Source organism: Delphinapterus leucas, chromosome 3 (assembly GCF_059928025.1).
Source record: "Delphinapterus leucas isolate spDelLeu-1000000601 "Yukka" chromosome 3, BTC_Dleu_Yukka2, whole genome shotgun sequence".
Classification (NCBI taxonomy): Eukaryota; Metazoa; Chordata; class Mammalia; order Artiodactyla; family Monodontidae; genus Delphinapterus; species Delphinapterus leucas.
The window spans coordinates 127,794,182-127,813,419 of record NC_143131.1 but is presented as its reverse complement, the minus strand read 5'-3'; the positions used below and the strand labels follow the sequence as shown (position 1 = coordinate 127,813,419).

The 19,238-nt window shown below is 53.3% G+C and overlaps 1 protein-coding gene across 15 annotated transcripts in view; it reads right to left on the bottom strand.

Moving 5' to 3' along the window:
• Positions 1-17,387, bottom strand: part of TCOF1 (treacle ribosome biogenesis factor 1) — a 40,762-nt gene extending 23,375 nt beyond the window's left edge. For 10 of the 15 annotated variants that reach the window (XM_022590125.2, XM_022590126.3, XM_022590127.3 and 7 more), the window contains exons 1-13: positions 17,207-17,386; positions 14,738-14,793; positions 11,750-11,901; positions 9,608-9,681; positions 8,471-8,657; positions 7,852-7,913; positions 5,781-6,008; positions 4,726-4,908; positions 4,275-4,502; positions 3,893-4,099; positions 3,548-3,730; positions 3,159-3,413; positions 2,872-3,069 (exon numbers count right to left, since the gene is read on the bottom strand). In XM_022590125.2, the coding sequence (XP_022445833.2) occupies positions 2,872-3,069; positions 3,159-3,413; positions 3,548-3,730; positions 3,893-4,099; positions 4,275-4,502; positions 4,726-4,908; positions 5,781-6,008; positions 7,852-7,913; positions 8,471-8,657; positions 9,608-9,681; positions 11,750-11,901; positions 14,738-14,793; positions 17,207-17,314 (2,121 nt within the window). In that variant the 5' untranslated portion in view covers positions 17,315-17,386. Of the gene's footprint in view, positions 1-2,871; positions 3,070-3,158; positions 3,414-3,547; positions 3,731-3,892; positions 4,100-4,274; positions 4,503-4,725; positions 4,909-5,780; positions 6,009-7,851; positions 7,914-8,470; positions 8,658-9,607; positions 9,682-11,749; positions 11,902-14,737; positions 14,794-17,206 lie in introns of all 15 variants that reach the window. The other 5 variants (XM_022590138.2, XM_089909550.1, XM_089909551.1 and 2 more) reach the window with 5 other exon arrangements.
• Between the last annotated feature and the right edge of the window lie 1,851 nt (positions 17,388-19,238).

Below are 19,238 nucleotides of genomic sequence, written 5' to 3'. Positions count from 1 at the left end.
GCAACAAATAAAAAGGAATATACACTATGACCAAGATGGATTTATCCCAAGAATGAAACATTGATTTAATACCTGAAAATCAACTAATGTAACACATATTAACAGAACAAAGGGGAAAAAAATCACTTCAATAGAGAAAAAGCATTTGATAAAAACCTAACTCCAATTCATGATAAGAACTCTCAACAAATCAGAAATAGAAGGAAACTTCCTCAACTGGATCAAGGGCATCTATGAAAAACCTACAGCTAACATCACACTTAAAGAGTGAAAGACAATGCTTTACCAGTAAGATTAAAAACAAGGCAAGGATGTCTGCTCTCCTCACTACTATTCAACATCTTACTGGAGGTTCTAGCCAGTGCAATAAGGCAAGAAAGAGAAAAGCCATCTGGATTAGAAAGAAAAAAGTAAAACTGCCCTTAATTTGCAGACATGATCCGTATACAGAAAATCCTAAGGAATCTACAAAAGCCACTAGAACTGGTAAGTACGTGTAACAATGTCACAGGACATGAGATCAACATACATCACAAGGTCAGGCCCAGAAGGCACCATACCACTTATCTGGCCATTCATCAAACACTGACTGAACATCTCTCTCCTGCCTTTCTCACACAAGGGCTGTCTTTCTATGATATTTAAGTCACGAATCATCTCCTTCCTGAGTCTCTGGCACATTTGGTTTTCCAGAACGGACTCTCTGACTTTGTTAATTTTTTTTTAATTAATTTTTTTTTTTTTTTGGCTGCATTGGGTTTTCGTTGCTGCGTGTGGGCTTTCTCTAGTTGCGGCGAGCAGGGGTTACTCTTTGTTGCGGTACACGGGCTTCTCACTGCGGTGGCTTCTCTTGTTCTGCAGCACGGGCTCTAGGTGCACAGGCTTCAGTAGCTGTGGCACGCAGGCTCAGTAGTTGTGGCTCGCAGGCTCAGTAGTTGTGGCTCACAGGCTCTAGAGCGCAAGCTCAGTAGTTGTGGCGCATGGGCTTAGTTGCTCCGTGGCATGTGGGATATTCCCGGACCAGGGCTCGAACCTGTGTCCCCTGCGTTAGCAGGCAGTTTCTTAACCACTGCGCCACCAGGGAAGTCCTGTTAATTTGTTTTGAACCTCAGTTCCCTCAATGGATGGTTTACTTTGAGCTGGCTGGGTGTCTCTGAGCAGATCAGAGATTGTGACTCATTTCTGACCCCAGCAATGCTAAGCAGAATAGAACAGCATTTTGCGGGTGAGGCCATACAAGTATTATTTCAATCCTCATAATAACCCCACAACAGAGACATATCCTCATCCTTCAGATGAAGGCGAGGAAAAGAAGGTGGTCAACAAGACTCCTATCAGCCCTGCTTGTTTTAGCAGAAGCTCTTCAGACCTCTTGAAGCTAGGAAAGGCAGTAGCTTCTGACAGAGCATCAGGCTATAAAGGCTACGCCTCTACAGAGAGGGACTGGCTGCTCAATTTTACCTGACAGAAAATAAGGCCCCAAAGTATGACCATTTCTGTGGCTGGAAAAGTTCTGGCCAAGATATAGCAGAAGGAAGTGGGAAAGGCAAAGGCTTTGGAGGCAGGCGCTGGTGGGGCTGGAGCAAGTCACCAAACAACTCCTCTAAGTTCCAATTTCCTCTTCCAGAAACCAAAGTAAATGAACACCATCTCATGGTACAGGTGAGAGGCTCAAATGGGAAGACAGATATTAAGTGATCGGCACACTGAAACTTTTAAGGCATTGGTCTCGAGTATGTCTGTAGCTTGGAAAAACAGGATAGGAGACTACTAACCTGAGACTCTGGGAAGGCCAAGAATAGTTTAAAATCTCAGTAAAGGAATGATAGGACCTTGGGTCCTACAAGATAATAGTGAGATCAGGACCAAAAAAAAAAAAAAAAATCCATAAAAATGTGTGCTTTGGTACAGGGAAACAAGAAATGACTAATTTCAGTGGTTAGTGAAAAAAAGAGTGACAATTAAAAATAATAAATGGTGGGTGGGTGAATGCAGGGAGTGAGATATCTTCACTTCTCTCCACTCTCCCAGGCTGGAAGGCAACTCTTGATTCTGCTCCCTCAGGGAGACGGACGAGAACTTGCTGTGTGCAGGCCCTTTGCTGGGTGTGGCAGCTGAGATCTCATCAAATTCTCAACTCTGTGCAGGTTGATTTCCAATTTACAGAAGAATAAACAGAGGCCCTAATGGATTACTTCATTTGCTAGGACATGGAGCTAGGACTTGAACCCAGGCAGCCTGGCTCCAAACCTCCCACCATTCGCCATTCACATGGTCTCCCCTAGTGATCCCACCAGAATGTTCTGCTTGGGGAAACTCGCAAAGCCAGGCACTCTCCCACCCCCTGGCTTTTGCGCAGGCTGGTTTCTCTGCCTGGAACACTCCACATCACCTGGCCAACTCTTTCAGCCCACAGTTTAGATGCCACTTCTTCAAGAGGTCTTCTCTACCGAAAAACCTCTAGACACCATCACGTGCCACGCCCTGCTAGCCTAGGCACACATCCTCCATCTCAACCCTACTATCATACCACACTGAAATAATCTGTACATGTCCACGCCCCCCTATCTAGGCTGGCAACTCCAAGGGCCAGGGCCAAAGGAGCCCCAGATAAGTTGGCACCTGGCAGATGGGGTACTTAACAGAGCTTGTGTAAAAAGAAATCTCAGTGGGAGCTCAAAAGGTGATGAAGGAGACCCTGGAGCTCGACCCTGCAGCTCTGATGGGCAGAGGAGATGAGTGGAAGGTGTGGAATGAGGCTGAGCTGAGGCTGCTGCACACCTGGGGCAAGAGCAGCCTAGGTAAGTGCATCCTCAGCCCCATCCCAGGCGACGGTGTGGGTGGGGCAGGTTGGCTCCTCCCAGGTCTCACCTGTGCTGCAGCTGAGGCCGCCTCCTCATTGTCCGACTCCTCCTCACTGCTCTCTGAGTCTTCCTGCACCTCAGCTTTGACCTGGGCCACGGCAGGCCCTGCCTTCCCAGGGAGCCCTGGAGTGGTCCGTTGCCCTGAGGGCCCCTTGGTGGGTGCTGAGGCAGCTTTCACCGGGAGGCTTTTCCCTACAGACTTCACCTGGAATGACATGGAAAAGAGGCATGTCACAGGAGCCAAAGGACCACGTGGGGGCTGGCCCTGACCCAGCCAAACAAACTTCGCCTCACCTGTCCCACAGATGTGGCAGGAGCTGTCTCCTCCTCGCTCTCCGGCTCCTCGCTGCTTGAAGAGTCCTCCTCTGGCCTCTGGGTGCCCCTGACCACGGCTGGGGATGATGTGCAGGCTGGCGAAGTCACCGTTCCTGCTTTCCAGGGGGCTGGTGTGCTTACTTGCACTGGTGGGACCTTGGCAGATGCGGGTGTAATGGGGGTGCCCTTCCTTGGGGAGACCTTGGTCTGAGAAGTTTTCACAGCTGATTTTGCCTGAAGGGACACAGAAGTCAGAAGCTACAGAAGGATCTTGGACTCAGAGCCCCCATCCGCTCAAGGGCTGGAGCCCCACTGCCATCCTCCCCCACAGCTCCCTGTGGAGCTGCTCCTCCGGTGGGGGCAGCTACCTGGGCTGGAGTCTTGGCTGTGGGGGCCTCGTCCTCACTGTCTGACTCCTCCTCACTGCTCTCCGAGTCTTCCTTGGACCTTTTGGTCTTGACCTGGGCGGCTGCAGGCCCGGCCTTCTGAGGGGGGCCCTGGGTGGGACCTGAGGCAGGTCTGACCTGCAGGACTTTCCCCGAGGACTTTGCCTGCAGCGAGACACACAGGCTCAGGGGAGAGCACCCAAAGTGTGGCGTTGTGCAGAGACGCAGAGACAAAGAGACAGAGAGGGTCAACAGGCACGGTGAGCGGAGGGGGATGGGGCTTCCGGCACTGAGCCGGAGAGAAGAGCCTGACAGCAGGGGCCTCACCTGGGTCAAGGCTGCTGTTCTCAGCGCCTCCCCCTCGCTGTCCGACTCCTCCTCGCTGCTGCTCTCCGAGTCCTCCTCCCACTTTGCCACCTGGGCGGCTACAGCCCTTGCCTTCTGAGGGAGCGCTGGGACAGCGCTCTTCGCTGAGGGCCCCGTGCTTGTGGCTGAGGCAGCTCTGACCTGGGAGTTTTTCCCCAAGGGCTTTGCCTGGGAGTGACAAAGGACAGGGTCAGGATAGGGGGCTTGGGGGGAATGTGTGTGAGGTAAGACAGGAGGTGCGCAGGGCGGATGGAGGGCAGCAGTCCCGGGTGCAGAGGAGGAGAGGCCCACAGGGTCTCTCAGGCGACGCACAGGGCCGGGCCGGGCATCCTTCCAGCCTCACCTGAGCCAGGCTCGTGGTGTGGGGCACGGCTGTGGACGCCTCCCCCTCGCTGTCTGACTCCTCGCTGCTGCTCTCTGAGTCCTCCTCCTGCCCCCTGGTCTGGGCCTGGATGGCTGCAGGCCCTGCCTTGCCACGGGGTGCTGGAGGGGCCCCTTTCCCAGGGGAAAGCACCTGGGCAGGTGCTGCTGCGGTGGCTCTGACCTGGGGGAGCTTCCCTGAGGGCTTTGCCTGGAGCGAGAGAAACAGTATCAGGGGAGGGAGCCTAGACGGTGGGCGTGAGGAAACACAGGAGAGCGGACAGGGTTAAGGACACCGCAGACACCACACCACACGGTGAGAAGGCGCAGGGCTCTGAGCATGGCTGGGGTGCATGCGGAGCGAGAGAACAAGCCCTCTGAAGGCCTCCTGGGATGGGGCGCTGGCTGTGGGACTCTCCCTCCCCAGGCCTCACCTGCAGCAGGGTCTGGGCAGCTGGCGTCTCCTCCTCGCTGTCTGACTCCTCGCTGCTGCTCTCCGAGTCCTCCTCTGGCCTCCCTGCCTTCCCAGGGGGTGCTGGGGTGGCCCCTTTCCCAGGGGTCCCCTTGGCAGGACCCGAGGCAGCTCTGACCTGGACAGTTTTCTGGGAGGCCTTCACCTAGTAAAAGAGAAAGTGCAGTTTGCTCCCCTCCTTCTGAAAACCTCCTTGTGACACCTTAAGAATAAAGCTCGAAGCCTTAGTGAGGCTCGCAAGACCCCCTGCTTCTCTCTGGACTCCCCACCTTGACTGGTGCTCCAGCCGGTGTGGCCAGCCAGCCAGTATGGCCATACCTCCTCATTCCCGGGGCCTTCACAACCCCTGCCCATTTCACCTGACCACTACTGCCTCATCCCCTGGGTCCCAGTTCCTTATAGCAGTTCTCCATGATGGCCCTGCCCCAGGGTGGGCAGGCTCAGGGCTCCCAGGGGCCTTTTACCACCTGTCTCACCCCTATTCCTCCCTGTTCTCTGATTCCAACAGCTTCCCAGCCTCTCTGGCTTTCCCTTAGGACATGCCCAGCTGCAGCTCTGGCTACCCAAGCGAGGAGAAGGGGGTCCCAGCAGATGGAATGGAAGCGGATTCCTGTTTGCTAACAAGCCATGATTTGGCCTGAGAAGCCAGAGGACCAGGTAATTAAAACTTCTCAAGTCCCTTCGCAGCAGGACTAGGTGGGACAAGGACAGCAGCCCATTTACTAGACAGGGAAACTGAGGTGAAGGGAGTGGTTATTGACTGGGTGGGGTGCAGCACCTGCCCTTTGGGAAGCAGCCACTCCAGGCCACTGCTTGGACAGGAAAGGTCACTTCCAGAAGCGGGTGGAGCAAAACCAGGTGCCCTTGCCCTTCAACTCCCATAGCCCCGCCTCCCTCTCCCCAAACTCCAAGGCGAGTCTCCTCTGGCAGGGAAGGTGCTCATTACACAGTTTCTCCACCAGTCTCGGGGCCAGGGAACCAGGGAACCCTGAGGAGCAGGCCTCCCTTGGGCCTCACCTGGCTGGGTGTCCCCGCAGGGGCCCCCTCCTCACTCTCGGGCTCCTCGCTGCTCTCTGAGACCTCTTCTGGCTTCTTGGCCCTGCTGGCTGGGGTCATGGCACCCCCTCTGACTTGGGGTGTCACACATCCCGCCTTCCCTGGGGTCGGGGCTGCCCTTCTCCTTGGAGACTCCTTGGCCGCAGCTGCCGAGGCTTTGACCTGTGGTGGTTTTACTGCAGGTTTCACCTGGAACAAGACGATGGAATCAGAGAATAATCCTCTCCACCCCTGAGGAGTATAAGATGCTTCATAGTTTGTAAAGCTCTTTCCTAATGTCATCTGGTTCTCAAACAACTCCCTAAGACAGGTACTACCTTTACACCTATTTTCCAGTAAAGGGCAAAAGGCTCAGAGAGGTTAAACCACTCAACACCAATACTAAGGGGCAGAGCTGTGACTTGAACCCATGTCTATATGGCTCTGGGGGCAGAGCTCTCAACCACGATGCTCCTCTCCCACCTGGCACACAGGGCCCAGCAGAGGGGCAGCCACTCTCAACCAGGACAGCTCATGATTGTCCCTCCAGCTACAGTATCTTGTCATGGCGGCCACCCCAAGGGCCAGGACGCTAGGATCTGAACCCCAGTCTTGGCACTGGCTTGCTGAGATTCCTGGGGCACATTCCTTCCCTCTCTGGGCTCTGGCCCACTGAAGTTATGTGTTTGGCTGCTGGTTTCCCAGGGCCAGGAGTGTCGCTCGTTCCCTTGGCAGGGCCTGGGGGATGGGAGCCCAGGGCGTCCTTACGGCTAGCTGTAACGAGGGCCCAACGGTGGGACAGAATGTGGGGAGCAGCCCACAGCTAGGCCTGGGGTAGCTGGGAGCAAGGTCTCTACCTTCGTGGGTGACTGGCTAAGGCAGGAAGGCAAGGTAGGGAGCACCGTGGGGGCCAGGCCAATCCATCCCTGAATGCTACTTTTCTCCCTCTACAACACCCTTCCCTGGGTGTCCTGGCGCCAGGCACCAGCGTCTCCTGCCAGCACTACTCCAACAGCCCTCAACCACGCCATTACATCTATTCAGCACTGTCCTCCGATCCAGGCCACAAGCAGCCATCTTTCCGAACCGTAAGTCAGGCCATCTTGCCGCTGGGCCTGTAGCCCTGCAGTGGCTTCTCACAGCCTCCAGAGTAAAACCCAAATTCCTCTCAGCAGTCCTCTTGGTCAGGCATGGATCTGGCCCCCGCCTACTTCTGACCTCACCTTGTATCACTTTCCGCCTCATTCATGAAATTGCAGATCACCGTTGCTTAAAAGCACCAAACTCATTTTGTGTCTGCCTCTGCCCCTGCTGTCCCTCTGTCTGCGTCACATTCCTGTTACTGCGCCTCAGAGCTCTCCACATTTCCCTTTCATAGTAACCATCACCACGGCAGTTAAATTTCTGAGGGACCCCTCCACTTCCCCACGGCAGCAGGAACCCCACCCGTCCTGCTTACCACTGTTTCCCCAAGGCCTGGCGCTTGGAAGGTGCACATTAAGGAATAACCTGCGGGGACTCCTCCCAGGTCACGGTTCACAAAACAGACACGGCCACTGACTAAAAGGCCTGCCTACCCCTGGCCAGTGCTGAGGCCTGGCATTCACCAGCAGGCCCAGAGCCTCCGCAGCAGCCTCACCCACACCCCAGTGCCCTGGACAGCCACGCTCCTGCCCCGGGGCCTTTGCCCCGGGGCCTTTGCTCGTGCAGTTCTTCCCGCTCGAATACCCCTCCCCCTACCTCCCTCCCCGGTGAAGCCGAAGCCTCCTGTGCGTCAAGGCCGCAGTCCAGTGCCGCCTCTCCCAGGAAGGCTTCCCCCCACCTCACAGGCAGGATGGCGTCTCTTCCCCCCAGCCCCACACCTTCGCCTGCCCAGAGTGCAGTGAGCAGCGCCTGGCTCCCCGCCTCCGCAGGCCTCAGCCTTCCCAGCTCCCGGTCACCCTGACACCCTTGCTGAACTGATCTGGTGCCCCTGGTAGGTGAGGCCCCGGCCAGGCCTCCAGGAGGGTTAGAGGTTTGCAGAGGGCAGCTCCTGAGGATGGGCGGCAATTACCTCCACGTCCGTCTCATCGCTCGAGCCGGAGGTGTCTTCGCTGGAGCTGGCGGCCGCCATTCCTGAGGAATAAACAAGGAGGGCCTGAGGGCCTTTCCAGACCCGCCCGCCCCTCGCCGGCACCCTCCACGCCAACTACTCAGGGCCAGGTGCGAGCGCTCCCGCCGCAGCTCCTGCGCGGCTCTGAGGCCCCGGTAAGGCCTGTGATGTTAGGTCCCAGCACAGGAGCGCCAGAAGCTGATGGCTCAGATGATCTCCTTCCACCAGCACACAGCAGCAGGCAGGGCAGACGCCTATTTTACATGGGAGATGGAGGCAAGCCCAGGCCTCTCAGCTTAGCCTCTGAGCCTCTGCGGCAGGCCCTGCACCCACCTGAGAGCAATAAACCAGAAAGCAAGCCGACCCCGGCTGCTCACACTGCCTCACAAGGCCTGAGGTGTCCCTGCAGCTGACTCTTCCTCACCCGGGGAGGGGAAAATGGCCTGAGGTGGCGGTCCTCGCTGTCATAGAGACAACCCCCTGAATTCCAGAGGGTCCCAGGGCCTCACAAAGCAGCGCCCAGGTCTGCTTCCTCAGCCCGCACTCGGGGGGCCTGGTCCTAGAGGGCAAGGCCGCTCACCAGGCTTGGCAGTGGTTCTGAGGGCCGAGACACCGCCCTCCTCCTCAGTTTCTGAGACCAGGATGGTATTTGCCGAGGGCCCTGCCGCCTTCTGGGGTGACTTCCTGGTGAGGAGGTGGGCCACTGCCTTCCCGGAGGCAGGGTGTGCCGTGGAGTTCACCGTCTTGCTGGCTTTCTTGGTCTTTGCCTACACAGAACAGGAGTGACAGACAGTGGGTATGGCCTGGCAAATGAGAGCACAGACCACATCTGAGCCCAGCTCCACCACTTCCTAGCCCTGTGAGCTTGGGCACACTACCTCCCTAAGCCTCAGTTTCTTCATCTTCAAAGTGGGGCTAAAAATGGTACCTCCCCTCACAGAGGTGTGGAGAGAACCGGATTACAGTTCTTGGGACACAGCAGTTTTGCTCAGTGGTAAGGAGCATTTTGTTGTGGACATTACCATGGCCTCATAATTCTTTCTACATATTTTTTGCTAATGCTACAGGCAACATCAGGGACATAATCCTTTACGTGCCTGTGACACTGCTTTGTGGATGACCAAAAAAGGATATTCTACTTTCCAAGTAGTTTCCAGCCTAGAAAGTGATTCTTGAGGGAGTTCCCTGGTGGTCCTGTGGTTAGGACTCCACACTTCCACTGCAGGGGGCACAGGTTCCACCCCTGGTCGGGGGACTAAGAGCCCACAAGCTCCCCGGCACGGCCAAAAACAACCAAAAAAAAAAAAACCCGAAATAAAATGCTTCTCAAGCTTTCAGAGCCACCAGTGTCTTATCTGCTCTGGTGTCTCCACTGCCTTGTGCAGTGCCTGGAACATAACTGTATTGGTAACGATTTGCTGAGTGAACAGGTGAATGCAGGGCTGGAGGAGGAAAGGAACTGTCTCTTCCAGGTGTGTAATGTGCCCAGTGGCCCATGGCGGTAGGTATTATCCCCATCTTACAGAAGAAAAACAAACTGAGGCCGACGGAGGTGAAGGGACAGACCACAATCAGCCTGCGACTGAGGCTGAGATCTGAATCCAATCCAAGGGTTGGGCAATTACCCACAAGCCTATCCTTCTCTGAGACAGGGGACTGTGTCCTACAGGGCACTTCAACTCCCGCGGGCGACAGCTTGGAAGGTGGTCTCACTCACCTTGGCTTTTTCTCTCACACTTGAAGGCAAAACCATCCCCGTGGCTGAGGAGTTGGTAGATGCTAGTGCCGGGACTGCAAGACACAAACACTGGTTGGGTGAGCCAGATGAGCATGTTCTCATGGGTGAGTGGCAAACAGGCTCAGCTCACCTAATAATTCAACTGGTATGGCTGCCTGGGGCTGGCATGAGATCTGAGGCTGAGCCTGGACTGGGAAAGAGCTCGGTGGTGCATCAGCCACATCCCCCAGGAGCAAGAGAGGAGAGTGACGACATGAAAGCCATGTGTCTGCATCCCCGATGGGGTCCCAATTCCCTGGTGGCACGAGATGCTGAAGCCCCCAGAGGAAAAGGGATTGGCTCCTAGTCCTGCCGCATACTACCCCGGAGGTCCCGCACAACTCCAGGGGTGCCATTTCCACAGGCTACCTGCCACACTGCAGCCCTAACGTCACTCAGCGAGACAGGAGCAGGTCAGGCAGCCCCAGGTCCACAGAGAAAGCTGCTCGAATTAAGCGGTTTCTCAGTGGAGAAGTAGCTGAACCATGAGACCGGGACCCTGTTAGATGTCGAGATTTCCAGATTCTTGTTGCTTTTACACCGGGGTATCGTCTCCTTAGAGCTCAGATTAGGGAAAGATTTCTAATGTATGCTGTGAAATAAACAGGATGTTGTTGAGATGAATGATATGATCTAATTCTTTTCCTGACATTTAATTCCATCTCTCTCTATTTTTAATCACGGAAAATGTTAAGCCCGTTCCTACGTAGAGAGAAAGTGTATAAAACCACCCTGCCCCAACCGTTATCAACTTGTGGCCAATCTTATTTCAACTGTCCCCCCGTTCGCCCTTCCCTGCTGAGTATTATTCTGAAGAAAACATCAGACGTCATACCATGTGGCCCACAGATATTTCAGCATGTTTCTCTCAATGAGGACTCTTAAAAAGTATAATTAGAATTCCATTATTAGAGCTTAAAAAATTTATTAATATCGAGTAGCCCGTCAGTAGGAAATTTTACAATTTTTGTTTTAAATACTGTGTAGGTATGGACGTAGGCAAGTATGGATGTCTATCTGTATGATTTCAGATACAAAGGAGAGCACTGTAAGGCTACCCTCCAGGAGATACATTTAGGGAGTGGAAGGGGAGCCGGCGAGGGGAACAGGAAACCTCCCACTTTTCTTCTGTATGCTTTTGTACAGTTCACAGTGAACTTGCTTTGCATTATAATTTTAAAAGATTAAGCAAGGTATAAAATGCATATTCAGTATGATCTCAAGTCTTTGAAAAAACATGTTCAGGAAAAATAAATGGAAGAATAATTTGCCAAATTATATGTGGCAAGAATATGGGTAATTTTTCCCTACCTTTCTGAAAAGTAATTTTCACATATTCTATAATGAATACTCCATAACAAAGCCTGTACTTCTTTTACAATCAGAAAACATATTTAAAAATTAAGGAATTATCTTTTATGTAAGTAAAAACCAATAATGCAAAGAAGAACGATAATTCCTCTGTGGAGCTATGACCACTGTTGGTTAAAGTACAAACTGCCCTGAGAACATGGGGAGAAGGGGCTGTGAAGGCCTCCCCGGGTCGCCCCTGCCAACACCCTGAAACCAGAGTGCCCGGGACGGCCTGCCAGTGCTAATCTGTACACTTCCAAAATAACAGGAAGATCGGCAACTCCTGAAGCAGCCCGTAAGCACACAGAAGAGGTGCCCGCCAGCTGCCCTCTCTGAAATCTCTCTAGCAGTTCTTCTGAAAATGTGGGCTTCTTTCTATCTTTACCAGAATCACCTGGAGGGCTTGTAAAAATGCAGCTCCTGGGCCCCACTGGAGGGGCTGACTCCACGTACCCCAAATTAGACTGTAAGGGCCCATCCATGTTTTTGTTCACCATTGGATTCCTAGCCCCTGGGACACGATGTCTGGCCCAGAGGAAGGGCTCAAATCAAGACTGAAGTAGGTACGTGGGACCCTTCCAACCTTCCCTCTAAAAGGGCCGGTCCTCTGAGGGCTCACTGAAGGAGAAGCTGGAGGTGGACCCTCCCCTGGAACAATCCAATATACAACAGCCTGTTCCCGAAAGGTGCAGGGCGCTGAGCTGAGCCCCCGGCACACAGCGCTCTTACTGGCTTTGGTGCTTCCTGCTTCTGCCTCCTGCGCCACCTCCTCCTCCTCTTCTGAGCTCTCGGAGCTGGTAATGGGGTCTGACACGCGGGTCTTCTTGGCCTGCAGGGCTGCATCTTCCTCTGCCTTCCGCTTCTGGCCAATCTCCGAGGTTCTGCAGGACAAGGGTGACTGGCTAGTTCAACCGGGTGACAAGGACAACCCCAGGAGAGTTGAAAAGGAAGACCTCCCCACATCCTCCCTGCCCCCAAAGGAAACGTGCATGAAGAGAGTTTAAACAGTGATGAAACACAGTGTTAGATACAATTTTGTGTTCTGCATTTTCACTCATTTCATCGTATTTTTACAATTGTCTATGAGTCTTCAAATATTCAGGAAGGGTGGACAATATTATATAACAGCTGCTAAGAGTCACTGAGCGCTAAGTGCCGGCACTATAGACACTTCACAGCACCATCCAGGCTCCTCCCTCCTCCAGAACTTGTGGCACCTGCAGTGCCCTCTTCCTGGAAGAGTCTGCCCAGGTCGGTCCCTATTGTCCTTCAGGCCTCAACTCGAATACAGCCTCCTCAGAGAGGCCCTCCCTGATCACCCCCCCTCCCCTAAGACATTCTCTGCCCTGCCATCCTGTTTCATTTTCTTCAGAGCACGTTCCTCTCTCCTATTATTTTACCCACTTCCTGCTTGAAGCCCCCACTGCACAGCCAGGCCCCTGGAGAGGAGGGCTGGCAGGAACCTTTTCCAGCTCCCTCAGTACCTTGAGCACATAGCATGAGTCTCACGGGCAAGTGAGTTGCCCAGAGTCAAAGAGTAAGTCTCAGGCACTGGGGAGGATAAGCACCCAGATGGCTGAGTTGCTGGAACTTTCGAGCATCATCTCCCCTGACCCCAGCCTCCTGCCCCGAGGGAGTCACTGTCTGTGCCCCATGTTCTCCAGATGGGACGGATGCTGCTCTGCCAGCTTGGGATGTGCTGCTTGGGTCCCTTGTTCCCAGGGAATCTTCTGCAAAAACAGGTTTCATTTACTACATGTATCAGTTCACTCTGCCTCTCTCCTCCCAACAGAATGTAAGTTTCACAAGGGCAGGGATTTTTCTCCAGTTTGTTCCCAGCTATATCAAGAACAGTTCTGGCTCACAGTAAGTGCTCGATAAATACGGAGGTGAGCGGGGGTGGGAGGGGGATGCCTCCAATGGCTAGGTTTAGCACTTTACCATTATTATCTTCATTTTACGGATGGAGACACACTTGGGGAGGCCAAGTTTGTCCAAGGTCATACGGCTAGTTGCTGGGTTTGAACCACTAGGTTAGGCTGTGAGGTCCTCATCCCAGTCAGTACCCCTCACCCACAGAAGGGGCTGGTGGCGGGGAAGGGCGTGTGCTGCGGCTCACTGAAGGAGTTCTCTGGGGAAGGAAGTGCTGTGCAAACACACAGACACCTAGGCAAGTGGGAAAGGAAGTGGGGGTGTGCCCTGTGCTCACCTCAGCAGCAGAGGAGAGCCAAGAACTGAGGGTTGAGAGGGCTCTCAAAGACCTTAGCTCTCTACTGGAAGCTTGGATCCCTTCCACACCATGCCTGCCTTTGTTTACACACCTCTGATGACAAGGAACTCACAACTCCACTGTAGCCTACCTCATTTCTGGAGAGCTCTGATGACCCACTGCTTTTATTCAGAAGCTGAAACCTGTCTTCCTAAAGCAGGTACATATGGGTCCCACTTCAGTCTCTCGGGCCCCAGGGAACACCCCACTCCCTTTGTCTTCAAAGACGTGCATACAGAGGTCCCTTGTCTGCCCCTCTGACATCTCTTTCCCATCCCAGACGGTTCAGTATTCACTATCATTCCTCATGGGACATGACTGCAGGTCCTTCACTCCCGTAGTTGGCTGTGGTCAGGCCAGTTCATGGAGAGAACGATTATCCCTCCTTCATTTTCAAACCATTCCTCTGCTGATATGTCCTTAGGTTATTCCCCTCCTTGTTTCCCAGGTTTTACAGGCATTTCACATTCAACAGGTCTTTGAAATCTTTCCCTCCAAATTGGGTTCCTTCCACTGAGGTGTACAAGTCAGACACCTGGGAGTGGACTAGACTGCCTCTCCAAACCATCCGCGGACCCTCACCTCACCCTCTCACATTCCTGGAATCTACTGTCTCCCTCCCACGTTATTACCGCCTTAAGCTCCATCAGCTCTTGCCTGCATCATGATATCCACAGCCTCAACTGGTCGCGCCATGCTGCAGTGGCCTCACCATTCCCTGCTTCACCCTTCCATGGCTCCCACGGCTCTTGGGGCAAAGACACAACTGCTCCCCATGGATGATCAGGCCTTGCGTGGAGTGGGCCCTGCCTACGGTTCAGCCTCGTCTGCACTGTGCCCGCAGCTACAGGCCTCAGACCAGTAGTTCCCTCTGCCAGGTGCGCTCTACTGGCCCCTCCACACCTATTGCCTCGTTCACTCCCCTACTCCCTGCAGCTCTCAAATCAAAGGTCGCTTCAGGGAAGCCTCCCCTAAACCCCCAAATGAGGCTAGGCTAACCTGTTTAGGTAGTTTTGGCACTGGGCACCTCTTTGCATAACCCTGACTACCACTATAATTTTACACTCATTTGTTTTTTCTGAGGTGTGCTTACCTTCCTGGACTCCAATGTCAGCTCCAGGAAAGAAGGAACCATGTATGTCTCACTCATGACAATACCTTTGTACTTAGAACAGAGCCTGGCATTCAGTAGTTACTCAATAAATGTTTACTGATTGAATGAATAATAAAAGCTGCTGAGAAGCTTTTGTCCTTAAGAGGCACTGATCACAGCTCAGTGTCCTCTCCATTACCAGACACCCGTATCTGTGACCTGGCTTCCTGGAGGTGATAATAGTATCTACGGTGGGCTATGGGGACAGATCTTAGACCAGATTAGTATCCTAGCTGATCCCAAGCTGAGGGCTTGCAGTGTCCCTGCTGTACTCTCTCAGTCCCATTAGACTTACTGTTGCCAGTGTGTATAGATGTCCAGAAGGGTTACAGGCTGAGTCAGGAAACTTTTCTGCAGAGAAGTAAAGAGAAAGCAGCAATCAATCCCCCAAGCACAGTAAGGGTCCTCCTTGGGCCCCACTCTCACAACGTCATGATCTACAGAGAGGTGGTTGAGAAGGGGGTCTTTCTGCTCTGGGAAGTATGTCTGCTTGACCCTTCCAGTACCACCCAAACCTTCCAGAGACAAGCAGGGCAAGTATTTCCAGCTAAAACCTTTTAAGACAACATGTTGGTGAGGAGTACCTTTGAAGATTAGAGTTGGAATGTTCCAGGCTAGCATTTATCCAGCCCCCAGCCTTCCTGGCACTCTCCAGGCTTAGGTGCCACGAGACAGGGCTTTTTCCACCCCTGACCTTTCAGAAGGCTTTCAAAAGCCAGGCTGGTCAATCTCCCCAGGACAGTACGAACCACAGCCCAGACACCGCGCTGTCAGCTCACCCGCTGGGAAGAGACTGGAACCAAATGGTGCCAGTCCTTTGGTAGAAGCAGAGGCCTTCGGAGCCAAGATCAGAAGCCTATTCTCTCTGCAAATATCAAGAACCTGGGGTGTCAAGTGCCCCAAGGAGGCCGAGTGAGTAATGTGGGGCGAGGGCAGTGCCGGGGATTTAGGCAGAGTGGTCAAGAGGGTGCACCTGGACTCAGGCATAGCGCCTGTGTTAACTGGATGGGCTACTGTCTTCACCTCTTCAAACTTCTGGTTCTTTCTTTCTAACATGGGGATAACAGCAGTACCCACCTAAGATGTTGCTGTCAGGCCTGATTGAGACCATCTAGTCAGTGCCCAGCACAGAAGCCAGTAACATTGAGACTGTAACTGACAGTAATTGAAAGAGTCAGTTTCACTCTCCTATACCCCTGTCACACTGGCCTCCTCGCTGTCCCTCAAATCTGTCAGGGCACCCCGCCCGCACGGGGGCTTGCAATTCCTTCTGTCTGGAATGCTCTCTCCTGCCAACTCTACGGCTCACTCCCTCACTTCCTTCAGGTCCTTGCCCGAATGTCACCTTCTCATTGGGGTTTCCTGACCACCCTATATAGATAATTTAACTCTGACATTCTTTATCTCCCCACACCTGCCTTATTTTTATAGCTAGCACCTACCATCACCCCACACACTGTATCATTAACTTTAAAAAAAAAAAAAAAAATCAGTCATCGTTCGGCTCCTGCTGGAACGTGTGCTCCATGAGGGCAGGATACTTTTGCTTAGGTAAATGCCCCAAAGCAGATGGGTATTCTCCTTCACCCCCTGTAGCTATTAAGTCATGTTAACTGGAGTAAGAAGGGCTACCGAGGTCCAAAGAAAACTGGAAAAAGCACAGGTAATGTCGTAAGGCCCATCATCCTTTAGTTTCTCCAGGAGGTCCTGAGAGCAAGCATCATGACCACAGCCTCCACCACAGCCAAGGGGTACTGATCAACCAAGTCAGTAGCCACCATACCAGCTTAAAACTTCCCCGTGGCTTACCACTGCTCTTCAGATGAAAACCAAAGTAAGCCAACTCCCTGCCTCTGTCTCCCCAGGGACCTCTATCACCCTTGTACTCCACACTTCAGTCAACTTTCTGGGGCAGTACATATGCAACAATTTGCACCTCTGCTTGGAATATCCACCTCCCTTCTCTCAGATCTCAAAGCAACATCCACTTCCTCAGGAAAGCAACCCTGGATATCCCTGACGAGGGCAAGCTGCCATTCTTGTCTTAGCACCCTATGCCTCTCGTTCTTGGCACTTAATGCAGTGTTAAGTGTACAGGTGCTTTTATGGTTCTTTGATTTATGTCTATCTCCCCTACCAAATTCAGACTGTAAACTCTAAACAGTGAATTGAGGGACCGTGCTCACTATTCTGTCACCAGCACTCTGACCGCCAGATTAACAGCTGCTCAAAGAACGGATGAAGTGAAATGACTGCACCACGAGTTCGAATCCCAAAGCTGTCCGACTCAGTACAGAAGGGCTGCTAAGGGCTTGAGCTCCAGCTCAATTAAGGGGCTTCAGACCCCCTCTCTTGGCGCTCTTTCGCCCCACCAGAGCTGGTCGCAATCCACCTCTCAGACTCGCAGCAACCTTCTCGCCCCAGGGAGCCGCGCCGAGCCACGTGGCCCGAGACTTCGGAAACTTTAAACTGCCGCTCCCAGGAAGGGGGTGGCGGTAAGGGGCGCGGGAATTATAAAGCCCTGAGCGTCATATCTCACGTCCCGGCCCGCCCACTGCACAGACAGGGAAACTGAGGCCCATAAGAACTGGGGGCCGCAGGGGTGGGGAGCAGAGGCTGAGCCTCCTTCGGCACCCCAGGCCGCGTCCCGGAGCACCGCGGGTATCCGGCTCTGGGCGCCCTCCAGGCCGCCAGGGGAGGAGGCGCGGGCCTCCTCTCCTCAGATCGTGCACGCGGCCCTCGCACACGGCCCGGGCACGCTTACCTGGCCGCTCTGCTCCTTCACTTCCCGCGCCGCGCGCACAAAGCCCGCCTGCAGCAGATGCTGGTAGATCAGGGGAAGCAGCTCCCGCCGCTTCCTGGCCTCGGCCATGCCCGCAACCCCCGGCTTGTCGGCTTACCTGCACGCCCCCCTCAGTCCCCGCCCGCCACTTCCCTCTTACCCTTAGACCTCGCGCCCCCCACTTCCGGCTCCTCCTTCACCCGCCGCGCGGCACGCCGGAACACGTAGTCTTATCTCCAGGAGTGGCCGGCCCCTCTCCGGTGGGTGTAAGGGGCGGAGGCAGGGAGGACAACGAGACCTCCCATTGGCTGGGAGGGCGTGGTCAGACCCGGATACGCCCCCTGGGCCGGCCACGATTCGAATGACTTCCTCTTAAATCCTTCGGACTCGTTCCTGGAGATTTGTCTTCCACTTAGCTGTCTGACAGCTGCGGTCAGGTTTTACTCATCTCTGAACATCCTAATCTCCAGCTCTCTCTAGACCCGAACTTGCAGTTACCCACTCATTTATTCATTTCACAGGTGTTTTAGAACCCATAAACCAAGTACTATTTGTCATTGTTCATTCATTCACTTAACAAATACTTACTGAGCACCATACCTTGGGCTAGCGCTAGGCTAGGATTGGGGGATAAAAAGATGAATAAGATATGGCAGCCGCCCTCAAAGCTCACAGGGAGGAGAGAGACAGTCGGTAACCAAGCAACTATGGTTCAATGTCTTCTGTGCATTGTCCGGGACAGATACAGCCTGTGGGAGAAAGAAGGAGGGGCCCCTGACCCCAGGCAGATATCTAAGCTTAAGCTTAAAGATGGAGTAGGAATTTCTAGGTGCAGAGGAAAGGGATGGCATCCCACGCAGAGGGCACTGCATGAGTATAGACAGGAGATACCACCCTGGTACAGGCTGGGAAACCCAGATATAAATCCAAGTCTGTGCTGCTGGGCTGTAGAGTTGGAGGGTTGAGGGAACGAGTGAGGACACAAAAGGATGGAGAAGTTAGCAGGGCCTACTGCACCCCCTCCCCCCAGCCACAGTTTGCACCTTTGCTCCAAGGATAATAGATAGTCTCTGACGGATTTTATGCAGGAGGGTGACCTGGGTTTATGTTTTTAAAAGATTGCTATGACCAAAGCGTGGAAGATGGATTTATGGAGAACAAAACTGGACGTGAGGGTGTTGTAGCTGTGGAGGGGAGGTTGGCAGGGAGAGGGTGACCTAGGCTGGGGAATATTTGAATCAGCTATTCTTAACTTCATGGATCCATCGAGAAACTGGAGACAGCACGAACCTAACCTTTGCTGTAGAAAAATTTGAAGTGTACAGACACATGACGTTTTGCATCCAGTTTTAGGACATGGATAAGCACATACCTGAACCTCCTAGGCTTAGGAAGTGCTGCTCTAGGAAGAAACAGGGACAGGACCAGGTGACTGATGGAATGTGATGAGAGAGACTAATTTACATTCAGCTATTTAGCAAATATTTATTGAGTACCTACTATTGGGGATAAAACTGTCTCTACCCCAATAGAGCTTATAGTCTAATGGGGGAGACACAAGCTAAACAAATAGTCATACAAATACATTGTTACAAACAGTAGTAAGTGCAGAAAGGAAAAGGATAGTGTTTTCTTATGGAAGAATTGGAGACTTCCCTGGTGGCGCAGTGGTTAAGAATTCGTCTGCCAATGCAGGGGACATGGGTTCGAGCCCTGATCCGGGGAGATCCCACATGCCACAGAGCAACTAAGCCCGTGTGCCACAACTACTGAGCCTGCGAGCCACAACTACTGAAGCCTGAGCGCCTAGAGCCCGTGCTCCACTACAAGAGAAGCCACTGCAATGAGGAGTCCGCGCACCGCAATGAAGAGTAGCCCCTGCTTGCCACAACTAGAGAAAGCTGGTGTGCAGCAACAAAGATCCAACGCAGCCAAAAATAAATTAAAAAAAAAAAAAAAGCTATACTGGAGTCATGCTGCCTGTGTTCAAATTCCCACTTTGCCTCTTATTAAC